Here is a 12,809-nt window from a genome sequence, read left to right on the forward strand (position 1 = left end):
CCCGGCTAATATATATATATATATATATATATATAATGAATGTTTGTGTTATTAGACCACATGAATATTCATGAAATATACTGTAAATCAAAAATATTTAAAAAAATTACCACTTACCTGAATATGTTTCCATATTTTTTACTCAGTTCAATAAACTGTAAATATGGTCTTTCTGCCATAAATGGTAAATATCCTACAATCGGTAATCCATAAGGGCCAGGTGGTAAATTCTTAGACTGTTTTTTAATTAAGTAAGTTATTAAATAAACTATAATCAGAACTAATAATCCAATTGCGATCTCATTATTTACTAACTTAAGCTTTTGAAACTGTTCAATCATCTTTAAAAAAGATTGTTTTTCAAGAAGAAACTATAAGGAAATTTAGCATGCACTAATTTAAGTTTCTAATCTTGCTACTTTAAAAGCGGAGTCTTAAACAGAAGTATAGTTGGGTGTTTTTGTTCTTATCTTATTTAACTTTCATTATCATTCAAATTATCAATCATTCAAATTCAATCGAATGAATTATCATTCAAAGACTCAAATTTCACTACTTATCAGATGTATTAAGCAACAAAAAAAGAAGAGATTAATAAAATAGTGATTGAAACTTGGTGTTTTATCTTTTAAAAATGGCTCAACCACTTTACAATTACAGAAACTGAAAATTTTGCTGCACTAATTTAATAATCTGATTTGAAGTTATATATTATTCAATCATTTAATGTATGCATGAATTTTTTTGAGTGAAACTCGTGATTTTGGGATAATTTCATGATAATTTTATTGGATGATTATTTCCTCCACCAAATATGATGGAAGTAGCCACAATCTGTAAAATATGGTAATAATGGATCAAGAGTTTGAACTTCTCAATGTTAAAAGCTCTGGAATTAAAAGCTCTGGAAATGTTTTCAAATTATCTTTATTTATTAAAAACTTCGTAAAAAATACAATTTTGAAAAGTAAATTTAACCGAATAAATGATTTTCGTGCCTTGCTCTACGGTATCGGGATAAAATTGCCAAATTGTATCGTATAAGCCATGTTTTATTGTTAATTTTACCAAAATCGTTACCAAAGCGCTTCGGTAAAAATTATCGAGATTTTGATGCTCACATACAGCCGCGGTTAGTTTTACCATATTTTGTTAATGGTGACCATACTTTTTTTTCTCAGTATATAACAGCGAATAATTTTGTTGCTTTGATTCAGTGCATCGTTTAAAACTTGGTTCAGTTAGAATCCAAATTTTGTCAAATATAATCTAATTTTGAATACTGAAAATAAAGTTTTAAATGAAGAAGGAAATAGTCACTTATGTTAGTTACAACACAAATTTTCTCGAGTTTTTAGTAATGATTATTATGCATGATAAATTATGTTGTTACAAGAATCAGATAAAATTTTAATAATTATCCAGTGATAAATTACAGTTTTCCAGTGATAAATTACAGTTGTTTAATGAAAAGTACAGTACCAAACAGACGTAAGAGTTTAGAATCTCAATTTTTTTTTTAGCTTGTCCTAACTAATTTTAAATAGATGTAAGAAAATGTGATTTCTCTATATAATATAAAAACATAATGGTCTAGCATAGTTTTCCATTGTTGTGGACACATTTTTATTTATCGACGCCGGAGAATCACGTGGTAGGATCCAGTTTTCCCTCATTCATTTCCATATTGCTTAGGTTGTCATCAGCATAAAATTAATGAAAGTTATAAAGGTATTGTTTTTCTGCAATTTTTTTGTATCCCTCATTTACAGGTATATTCCTATACTGCTATTCGCGATCGCAACGAACTATAGGGGGCGTTGTTGTATGAGACTAATACCTGCGATTTCTATATGAACAGTCATTCAGTTACTCTAGAGACGTCGTTAATGTAGCACGTAGCATTGCAACGTTCCTTCTTTATTGTGGCTAATTAAATTTTAAAAAAAATATGCTTGATATTCTTTCTTATGCAAACGAAAACAAAATGGTATCTCTTTTTATTAGAGAAGGAATATCCAAAACACATCGGAAAAATATTTGTACATTAACAGAAAAAAATATGTATATTCTTATAAGAGTTAAAACCTAATGCCCGAGAAATAGTTTTACTAAATTTAATGATATAACATGAAAGGCCCATTTAAACTTTACATTCTATAGTTTTAAGAATCATATTACTTCAAAAATTAAAATGAACAAAAAGTATACATAAGCCTCATAATTTTATGAAATTTAATTTTGTAAACAAAGTTTTTTGACAACAATTTTTATCAAAAAATTTCAAGTTTCAATAAAAATCATTATTTAGAAACTAAGAAACGTAAAATAAAGAATGCTGACGAAACAAAAACAAAAAAAAAATTCTTTTTTGTCGCCATTTTTAGTGCTACGAAAATTCGTCTTTGGGATTTGCCAAAAACAAAACAAGATGCAATTTTATTTTTTCAGGAGGGAAATATTTTACCGAAAAAACGAAAATGTACCAATTCCCACAACATAAAACTTTATCTTGGTAAACGTACGTTTTGGAAATGTTATTTCATTTGGAATCTTATTTATCAGAGTTCATATGGCGATATGATTGTTTTGAATCTATGCTAAACTCTATATCGGCTCATTTTCCACCGAAATCCGATTGACTATTTTGATTTTAAATAAAGTGTTTTATTTTATGAATTGTCGCAAAAATTTTAAGTGTAGATTGGCGGCACTTAAAAACCGCCAAATCTGTAGCGGCGGTGGCGTTAATACGTAAGTACCGAATTTTTATTCCATACTTTTCTGAATCATATTACTTCAAACATTGGAATATACAAGAAGTATACATAAACACATAATGTTATACCATTTAATTTTTCAAAAAAAGTATTTTGAGAACAATTTTTATCAAAAAATTATAAACTAAAAAACGGAAAATAAAGAATTCTTAGGATAAAAAAACGATTTTAAGAATTCTTTACATTGAAATAAAAACTTTCATATTGTTTCTTTTTTTATTATTCTTATAGTTCTTAATCAGACGTAAAAAACCATTCTGTAGAGAACCATCATCAAATGAAAAAAAAATATTTACAAGCAAATTTTTTATTGTAAAAATCATTGCACTTACCTGATTTATAATTCCCGGAGAATTCCAAAATGATAAGTTCCTTGTTTGAAAACTTTATTCTCAAATAATAGATACATAGTTTATACCTTCATTACTTTTAGATAACATACTACACAGCAAAATTTTATAATTGATATGAATTTGAATATGTAGCTAAAAACAGAATAGCTGAATTCTAGTTGAACTTATTCTTTCAAAATTAAAAAAAACTTACCAAGAAAACGATTTAAATTAATTAAGAATCAGCACAAATGGCACTATTTCAAGTAACTTGGATAATTTTTTATTGTTGTTTTCCGAATTATATGGATACAGAAATATATACTATTCTATAACGAAGAAGAATATGCTATAACTATTACAATTCTGTATGTTCTGAATTCATATTTATTCACTGGAATGACGAAAGCAATGTTGACTTCACTTTAATTCGTAATGAATTGAAGACAGAAGAAATGCATTTTACCTTAATACACACATCTGTAACAGTATCCGAAATCGGAAGTCATCAGTTGCAAGTTTGTTGATAATAGAAATTAAAAATTATTGAGGAATTTTTCTTCAAATGTTTGGCGTGTTCTGTTCCTGAAAGATTTACTAATATTCTGGAGATTTTTTTCAAGTTCTTCGGCCTTTTCCTTAGGGAAATTTTGTTTCTTATTTGCTGCTAAAAAATGGCGTCTGATTCAGTCAATGATTTTCATGGAACTAAATGAAAACGTGATAAATTAATGTCTGATATTTACAGGCTCCCGCTAGACGGCGTACTCGAGCGTTGCGATTGCGAATTACGCTTTTGATTAAAGAGTTTGAAACTAAGAGAATGCGATACCTGCAAATGATGTAGAGTAGGTATCTGGATATTGATTGGTTTATGAAGCGTGGCATTTGTTTACGTTTGCAACTGTTCTTTCCTTTCTATTTCGAGTTAGCCAAACCCGAAAGTATAATTTCCCTTAAATGTCACATTCTACCACAAAATTTTAAATCCTTTCACTATATCGATTGTACATCGCGATGGGCGAAATAACTCGCCAGCGTATTCAGTACGAATTTGCAAACAAGTTTCATAAGAATTTGCTATTTGTTGCAATTTTAATGCTGTGGGGAAACTCCTTGCTTAGAGGGTGGGACAAAGATGCGAAATTTCTGCTCTGAAATTTGTTTCTTTCTTATACTGCTCTACTCTTTTTTTTTTTTTTTTTTTTTTTTTTNTAATATATTCTCTTATCCTTTTTTTTTTTTTTTTTTTCATTTTAAAGACTTTGTGCTTATGTTCTGCGAGTACGGCACTTTCTTTGTTACTGTGAACAGATATTCATTAAATGATAGTAATGTTCGGCATTTTTAAAAACAAACCTTTATTTTGGAATCTTAAAATTAAAATACCAAACATTAGACGAAGTAGAGAAAAAGTTGCTGATCTTTTTTGAAAGTTTTAGTAAAAAGGCTGTTTTTTATTCACTAAGGGAGCCTCTTACACCAAGGTTAGAAGACATATCGAATCTTTGAAACAAAGTTTTAAAATTAAATAAAATTTAAATTATTTTTGTTTGTAATTGCAGTACTGGCCATTAAAATTACATTGCTAGAAAGACGTGAAATTAGAATAACTCACTTGTGAAATTCACGAGACAGATAAAACATGTTGCAAATGCAAGCAATTAGATTTTCAGCACATTCGTATGAGGCAGACAGCAATGGTAGCACCAACAATGCTCATGAAAGCAAAATTTCGACAGCAATTTTCTCATACTCACGTTGCATTTTAACATTATATTTGTCTGAGAAAGATACCCACTGTGTTTTAATTGACTACCTTTGGTTAACAAAAGATCATAGCCAACCGGGATTGTGGTTCATCATATAGCTGCACAGTCATATTGTGCTATTTATAGCTGCTCGTGTCAGTTGAGATCTCTTAACTGTCCACAAAATATGAAATCGGTGTGTTCAGGACAATCATATCTAACGTCATGCTGAATTTCAATGATCTCCCACAAGAAAGAACTGAGAAGATCGACATTTTACCCATATGTTTAATATGAAGTCGCACAGTTACGTTAGGTGCCATAGTTCGGGAAATGGAGTTATTTGTCAGACACGAAGTATTTGCTCAAGCCGTTTGACACCGTTTGCAATAGCGTGAACCACCATCATGGCAACCATAGAATCTGCTACCCTTGGCGATTCATCACAGACAGGAACTCTTTCAGAAGTGTTATCCTCCTGGACGCAGGATTGACGGCACGTAATATTTAAAAACGAATGTTGGGTTCAGTTGCAAAACCATAATGAAGATCGCATCCGGCCAACTAGCATTTAACGTTGTCATACTAGTCCATCACTCAAGGTAATTTTATGAAGATAGGATTTGTAATCTGGGTACCAATTTTATGAAGACGGAAAAATAGGAGTGCCATTTATATTGGTGATGATGATAGGCAGGTGAGGTTGGAGGGTGTATTCGTATAGTGGACTAGTTGAAGAATATAATGAATTGAAGATGATGAAAACAGAAGGGTGATGAAGATAATACTTGAACTGGATCATATTTAATAAAAAGGCTTTTATTTTATGTATAGTATTTGCAGAGCTCGAGATACAAAACTAAATATCATTCATAAGAATTTCAGTTGAATCAGTTTTGCATAGTAATATTAAGATAGGTCAGGCCATGGGAGACAAATCCCCACGACCTGCCTAATCAAAAGCCAAATTAAAAAGTACGTGTAATTTGTTCCGATCGGACACAGGAGAAGCATGGGATGGAGATCCAAAATTGGCGANCCAAACAATGCCAAAAAGCATAATAATATTGGGTTTAAAAGAATACCTTGGCGATCACGAGTCGCCAACAAATTTATGTGAATTATTATAACCATGCAACCGAAACATTTAGCCGTTGGAAAATTAGAATAAAAAGTTATAAATAGATTTTTGTTTTCGATTAGAGGCGACAGTGAATTTATATGTCTGCATAATAATGAAATAAAAAGAAAGTATCCGTTACATTGATCTGGAAGAGAAGAAATAAATATTTTATGTTCGTTTAAAAAGATTAAGTTTTTGATTTATTTTAAAAATAATTCTATTAATAAAAATAATCAGCTTATGTAATGAAAGATATTTTAAAAGATAGAAAATAAATATGTGTATGCCAATTGTGGCATCACAGTAATAGTATTGGGCGCCATTAGATTCGTGTATCGACCACCTCTTGTTTGCATTCCTGATATCTTGAATAACAACTGTTACATTTCAAACGCGTTAAAACACGTGGCTTTTATCCATCCTTGAGGCCTAAGTATTTTTCAGCAAGTAAATGTACGGCCACAATAGGAGAATTAGTATGTGCTGCTCGTAATATATTGAGCTTCCATGATTCAAAGAATGTCCGACAGTTGCCGTGGTCAGCACGTTCTCCAAATCTTTGAACAATTAAAAGATTGTACTCAATGATTGCTGAGTGCTTGGCTCGCCTGTTATTACTGTTATTGAACTGCGACATAACTTGAAGTTGTATTTACGATTAAAGCTGTTAAATCCGCTCGAGATTGACAGTTTTGGAGGAGGAATTTTCAGATTCTATTAGTTTTAATATCTTATAAATGTTATTACTTGCTCTTTATCCTATAATGTATATGTCCAATAAATATAATTCTGTTATTATCATTTCTTCCTGGTGTAGCAATGCATATTGTAGAATAGTTTTGTTCAAAGATAATTTTTCTATCACATATGCATGGCAATAAACGCGTCAATTTCAATTTAAAAATGATTTTTCCTAATTTAAAAAAATGTGCACATATTTTTAACAGTATTTAATGTTGTTACATACTCATGTATTTATTTTACTTTCTTAGAAAGCACAACATACGTCAAAGTAAGATGACATTTAAACATAAATATATTACAGAGGTTAACACAAAGAATATTACAATAGTATTTTACATTTATGAGTAAATTTCAAAAATAATGAGGTAGTTTGTAATTTCCTGTGAATTAATAGGACCAGAATAGGTTTTAATTGTTTGCTAGTTCCTGGGAATAAATTGAACCAAGTATGGTTTTAATTGATAGGTAACAGTAAGTTCTGCTTCAAATGTTGGCTTCACTTCTTTGGGTAGCATGACATTAAAATTCTGTAAAATAGAAACAAAATAAAGAAACACTTCCATGTATGCCATTGTTTCTCCAGGACACGCTCTTTTCCCTAAAGAAGAAAAAAAGCTTTCATTACATAATTTTATAAAAAATAAAAAATTAGACTTACAACAGTTTTGTACCGATCCAAAAAAAATCAATGGGTTTGCAGGTTTTATATTCAAGAAGTGCGTGAAGAGTAAAAACAGCACACATCGATAATAATTCATCAGATCTTTCAAATGCATGGCAAAATTTTACCGCGGGCAAAACCCCATAGGAATATCCTATGGCATTCTTTTATGGCAAACTTAAGTCAAATTTTCCTAAGGGTAATAAAGCTTTTGTTTGTCTGTTTTCTCTTCTTAAATCTCGATTTGCAACTACTAAAGCTGGCATTCTATAAAATGAAGATATATTTTAGAGAAAGAATAAAATATGAGAATTATTATACATTTCATTTAGTTATCGGCATTCCGTACAAGCATCTGTCGAATGACAAATGATGTTTCAGCGAATCACGATGACTCAGACAATTGAACGCTCACCTCTCAATGAAGTGACCCAGGTTCGAATCTCAGCAATGGCTGGTCGATACGAATTCTTCTCTTAGATAGCACCGATTACAGAGTTGATGAAAAGTGTCCCTTAGTGGAAGACGGATCGTGGATCAGAGCAGAGCTTCCTTGTTCTTGGACTAACCGTGAGGGATTTTCGAGTTTTTTCCCTTCACGTTATCATCGAAATCATCTCTACATTAGTTCCATAAAAAAGTCCTCTACGTAGCTAGTTTGTCCCTATGCTTGAAGCAAGAGTTCCTTTTGTCTTTTTGCTTGGATTCAAAAATAAAAGGCCATAGTCGTGACCCCAAAAAATGCCTCAGCTGTTCAGCGCTAGTAATATAAAAGACTATAAATAATATGAAAAATGATCTTTAGGCACTTAATGGAATAAAAAAAAAGTTGCTTCGTCATTGTAGGAAATTACTGTAGGTTTTTTCATCAGTCATACTAATACCTTGGACATGCGTGAAATTTGAAACGTTCTGTATTTTGCTAATTTGTCATAAGTTATCTTATAGAATACTGGATTTTTGGCATTGATAGTAACATGCATACACTTTGTTTCTTTTTTTAAAAATTAATTCTAAAACTATGTATTGAAGAATTTTATCCTGTACATTTAAAATACTTCTTAAAACTTACCAACAGAGAAGGGCATATAGCTGCTGGATTTTCGGATAGATTTTCTATCAGGCTCTAAAAATCTTTCAGGTAGAAAACTATCTGGATCTTCCCAGTGTCTAGGATCATGATGCACTGCCCAAAAATTCGCCATTACCGTAGTTCCCTTTGGAATTTTATACTCTCCAATAGTTGTGTCAGCAGTTGTACTAAATATTTAAAAAGTATATACATTGACTCAATTTTTATATAAACGCAGACAAATTTCTACAAATAACAAAGATATATAATATATACACCGAAGAGCCATTACATTATGACCACCCTGCTAATAACATGTAGGACCACCTTTAGCCCTCAAAACTGCTAGCGCCAGCCGTGGCATTGATTCCACAAGGTGCTGATAGGTAGTCTGAGATATGTGGTACCAAGCGCTCACCAAATGGTCCTGCAATTCCCTCACATTGCGCGGAGGTAGCGTGGCAACATGAATTTGGTTTTCTAATTAGGACCATAAATGCTCTATTGGATTAAGGTCAAGTGAATTTGGGGGCCAAGACATGACTTAAAAGTCACTGGAATGTTCCTCGACGATTCGACCCTTATAACATGGTGCATTATCCTGTTGGTAAACACCATCCCCCACAGGAAAAACTGTTGCCATGAATGGGTGAACCTGGTCTGCAACTATGTTCAAGTAGCTTACAGACGTCAGGGATTGTTCTATGAGGATTATGGGTCCTAATGTGCCCCATGAAAACATTGTTCCTGGGCGAGAAACCATGAAAACCTGTGTGAGCCCATTGTTATAGATGGAGGGTGGTCATAATGTAAACGCTCTTCGGTGTACATGTTCGAAATAGGGCTTCACAAACTCAAGACAAAACCATCTCATTATTAGTTTTTTTATAACGATTCGGTGGATATCTCTCTACTTTGAAACAAATTGGATTTCTTTTATATCGTCTGTTGAGTAATTCTATCTAACTCATTATTTTTCGATTTTGGGTTTTGCACGTTTTTCGTGAGAACTGGGAAATATTGAGTACATGGAAATGATTCAGATCTACGACTAATCCTAATGCCTCAAAAAAGAAGATTAATTTAAGGCAGAAATTTTTCTCAAAACAAGTGTCTTAGAATTCTTTAATTTTTAGACTATAGCTACGGTAAGTTATGTAACTCTAAACTAATATCAGCTCAGTGCTCCTTTCATACACCAGTTTATATATTTCTCGTTAACACCCGTTAACATACGATATTGCACGCATTAAACAATTTTTAGCATTTTAGCTTCGGGGTTAAAATTGTTCCTTATAGTCACTGATTAAATTTCGAGACTCTAGAACAAATGGATAACAATTTCGACATAGCGAACAAAAATGTTAAGTAACCATAATTGTTTTTAAAAAATGCATTGTTCTTAATATAGTGTGCCATCTTTGTCGCCCCTAAACAGTCAGTTGTTCCTCTGATATTTACATCTCGTTGTTAACATTTTAATGTACTAATTTCGGGACTATTAATATACTAGGCGAATCCAGAAAGTACGTTTCACTATTTTTTTAAAAAAAGAACTCATACTTTCAGGAACATAGTTATTGGCAACAAGTACAGCAATGTTTCAGCTATTTTTCAACATAGCCACCACCCGAATTGAGACACTTGTCGTATCGTGGGATCAACTTTTGTATCCCTCTGTCGTAGAACTCTGCCGCCTGTAAATGAAACCAGCGTGTGACAGACGTCTTCAGCTCTTCGTCGTTGCCAAAACGCTCACCGGACGACAGGAATTTCCTGAGGTGCAAGAAAACATGAAAACCGGTGGGATCAAGATCAGGGCTGTAGGGCGGATGATCAAACAACTCCGAGCCAAATTTCGTCGAAACAGCTGCTGTGCGTCGAGCCGTATGTGGACGAGCATTGTCATGGAGGAGCACAACACCTACAGTAGACATTCCACCCCCCTTGTTTTGAATGCCACGTCGCAATTTCGGCAGTGTTTCAAAGTAACGGTCAGCGCCTACTATTTCACCACATGGTTCCATTCACAGGCGGCAGAGTTCTACGACAGAGGGATACAAAAGTTGATCCCATGATACGACAAGTGTCTCAATTCCGGTGGTGGCCATGTTGAAAAATAGCTGAAACATTGCTGCACTTGTTGCCAATAAATATGTACCGGTAAGTATGAGTTCTTTTTTTAAAAAAAAAATAGGGAAACTTACTTTCTGGATGTGCCTCGTATAAATGCACTAATTTCAGGACTGCACTAATTCTTTATAAGGCACTTACTATCTTGGCACATTTAAAGGTACAATAGATTTCCACCTCATTACTTCCAAAATTACAGCGTGAGTGTACGGCATGCTTTTTTGATCCAAAAACTCTGGTTCTCGCTCATCTAACAATACTTCTGATATCTCTTGTTGAACTTTCTTCTGTACATCTCTAAAAGCAGCCATAATATACACACACCATGAAACTGTCGCTCGGACACTTTCACTGCCAGCTCCGAAAAGATCACCTACGCATCCAATCAAAGTTTCCTCTGAAAGTTTCGTAAAAGAATTTTAATTAAAAGCCAAGTATGATTGCACAAATAAATTTATTTAATTATTAAATTACTAAATTATAAAATTATTTAAACACAAGTAGGCTAAGTTCCTGTTTGCTGTCGCTCATCAACCCTGATGAGCTACATATGTTTGCAATGATTGTTGCTTCTTGGAAAAAAATAGTTCTTTTATCTTAAATATCCTTATGACTCTATTAAGATCTATTGGTGAATATAAGTAATTTTTCTAAGTAATCATTATTAAAAATAACATTTAAATTAAAAAGTTATTTTCTACGTTGAAATTATTCACTTTAAATATATGTATTCAGAAGATTTCTGTTTTCTAACGCTTGTGTTCCAAATTGACGCATCCAAATATTTCCCTTATGACTCTATTAAGATCTATTGGTGAATATAAGTAATTTTTCTAAGTAATCATTATTAAAAATAACATTTAAATTGAAAAGTTATTTTCTACGTTGAAATTATTCACTTTAAATATATGTATTCAGAAGATTTCTGTTTTCTAACGCTTGTGTTCCAAATTGACGCATCCAAATATTTCCCTTATGACTCTATTAAGATCTGTTGGTGAATATAAGTAATTTTTCTAAGTAATCATTATTAAAAATAACATTTAAAATAAAAAATAGTTATTTTATACGTTGAAATTATTCACTTTTAATATATGTATTAAGAAGATTTCTGTTTTCTAACGCTTGTGCTCCAAATTGACGCATCCAAATATTTCCCTTATGACTCTATTAAGATCTATTGGTGAATATAAGTAATTTTTCTAAGTAATCATTATTAAAAATAACATTTAAATTAAAAATAGTTATTTTCTACGTTGAAATAATTCACTTTAAATATATGTATTCAGAAGATTTCTGTTTTCTAACGCTTGTGTTCCAAATTGACGCATCCAAATATTTCTCTTATGACTCTATTAAGATCTATTGGTGAATATAAGTAATTTTTCTAAGTAATCATTATTAAAAATAACATTTAAAATTAAAAATAGTTATTTTCTACGTTGAAATTATTCACTTTAAATATATGTATTAAGAAGATTTCTGCTTGCTAACGCTTGTGTTCCAAATTGACACATCCAAATATTTCTCTTATGATCCTATTAAGACATCTCTTACGACATTATTTAAAACAAGATTCAAAGTTAAAACTATATTGTTATGGCAAATTATGTGAGTTCACAACCGTAATTTACTATTTTCCTTAAAAAGGAAAAGAACGGATACATTATATACAATTTTTGCATGCATTACATTACTCATGAAGATGGTCGTAAAATTCTAAATCATTCAACAAATCTCTTTAACTGTAATTTATAATAGTATATTAATATATATTTGCTCTAAAAATAATGATTGCAAAATGGTTAATAAGATTAAACACCGATTTAAGTAATTTAATCTAATTAAAACGTAGCGTGTAATTACGTTATGATTAAAAAAAAAACAAAAATCTTAGTTTTAAACTCTTAATTTAAAAAACAATAACAATCTAAAACGTAATTGGGTATAATATTAAAAAAACACAACTACTTCCACTTAGTAGGAATAACATTTACCATGACGCAATGCTAAATTCTATGCCACTATGCACATAAATGCCACTATCCACATAAATCAATTATTAGTCAAAAATCGAATATCAATTACTTTTCTTTATAATGCAATAAAATCTGGCGAGCAGCTATTTAAACGATCAAACACTTCGTTTGTTTATTTGTGGCTTGAAGTTAGGCTCGCAGAAAATGCCGTTCATGGGTTAAATTTAGTAGGAA

General features: G+C 31.5%; 2 protein-coding genes across 2 annotated transcripts in view; both read right to left on the bottom strand.

The window, feature by feature from the left end:
* Positions 1-483, bottom strand: part of LOC107449041 (cytochrome P450 2J6) — a 19,889-nt gene extending 19,406 nt beyond the window's left edge. Inside the window, exon 1 of the mRNA XM_016064441.4 lies at positions 118-483. Coding sequence (XP_015919927.1) covers positions 118-341 — 224 coding nt within the window. The 5' untranslated portion in view covers positions 342-483. The remainder of the gene's footprint in view (positions 1-117) is intronic.
* Positions 484-6,921: 6,438 nt separating this feature from the next.
* Positions 6,922-12,809, bottom strand: part of LOC107449084 (cytochrome P450 2J6-like) — a 21,832-nt gene continuing 15,944 nt past the window's right edge. Inside the window, exons 6-8 of the mRNA XM_016064513.4 lie at positions 10,738-10,993; positions 8,464-8,651; positions 6,922-7,328 (exon numbers count right to left, since the gene is read on the bottom strand). Coding sequence (XP_015919999.1) covers positions 7,150-7,328; positions 8,464-8,651; positions 10,738-10,993 — 623 coding nt within the window. The 3' untranslated portion in view covers positions 6,922-7,149. The remainder of the gene's footprint in view (positions 7,329-8,463; positions 8,652-10,737; positions 10,994-12,809) is intronic.

This window comes from Parasteatoda tepidariorum, chromosome 6 (assembly GCF_043381705.1).
Source record: "Parasteatoda tepidariorum isolate YZ-2023 chromosome 6, CAS_Ptep_4.0, whole genome shotgun sequence".
Taxonomy (NCBI): Eukaryota; Metazoa; Arthropoda; class Arachnida; order Araneae; family Theridiidae; genus Parasteatoda; species Parasteatoda tepidariorum.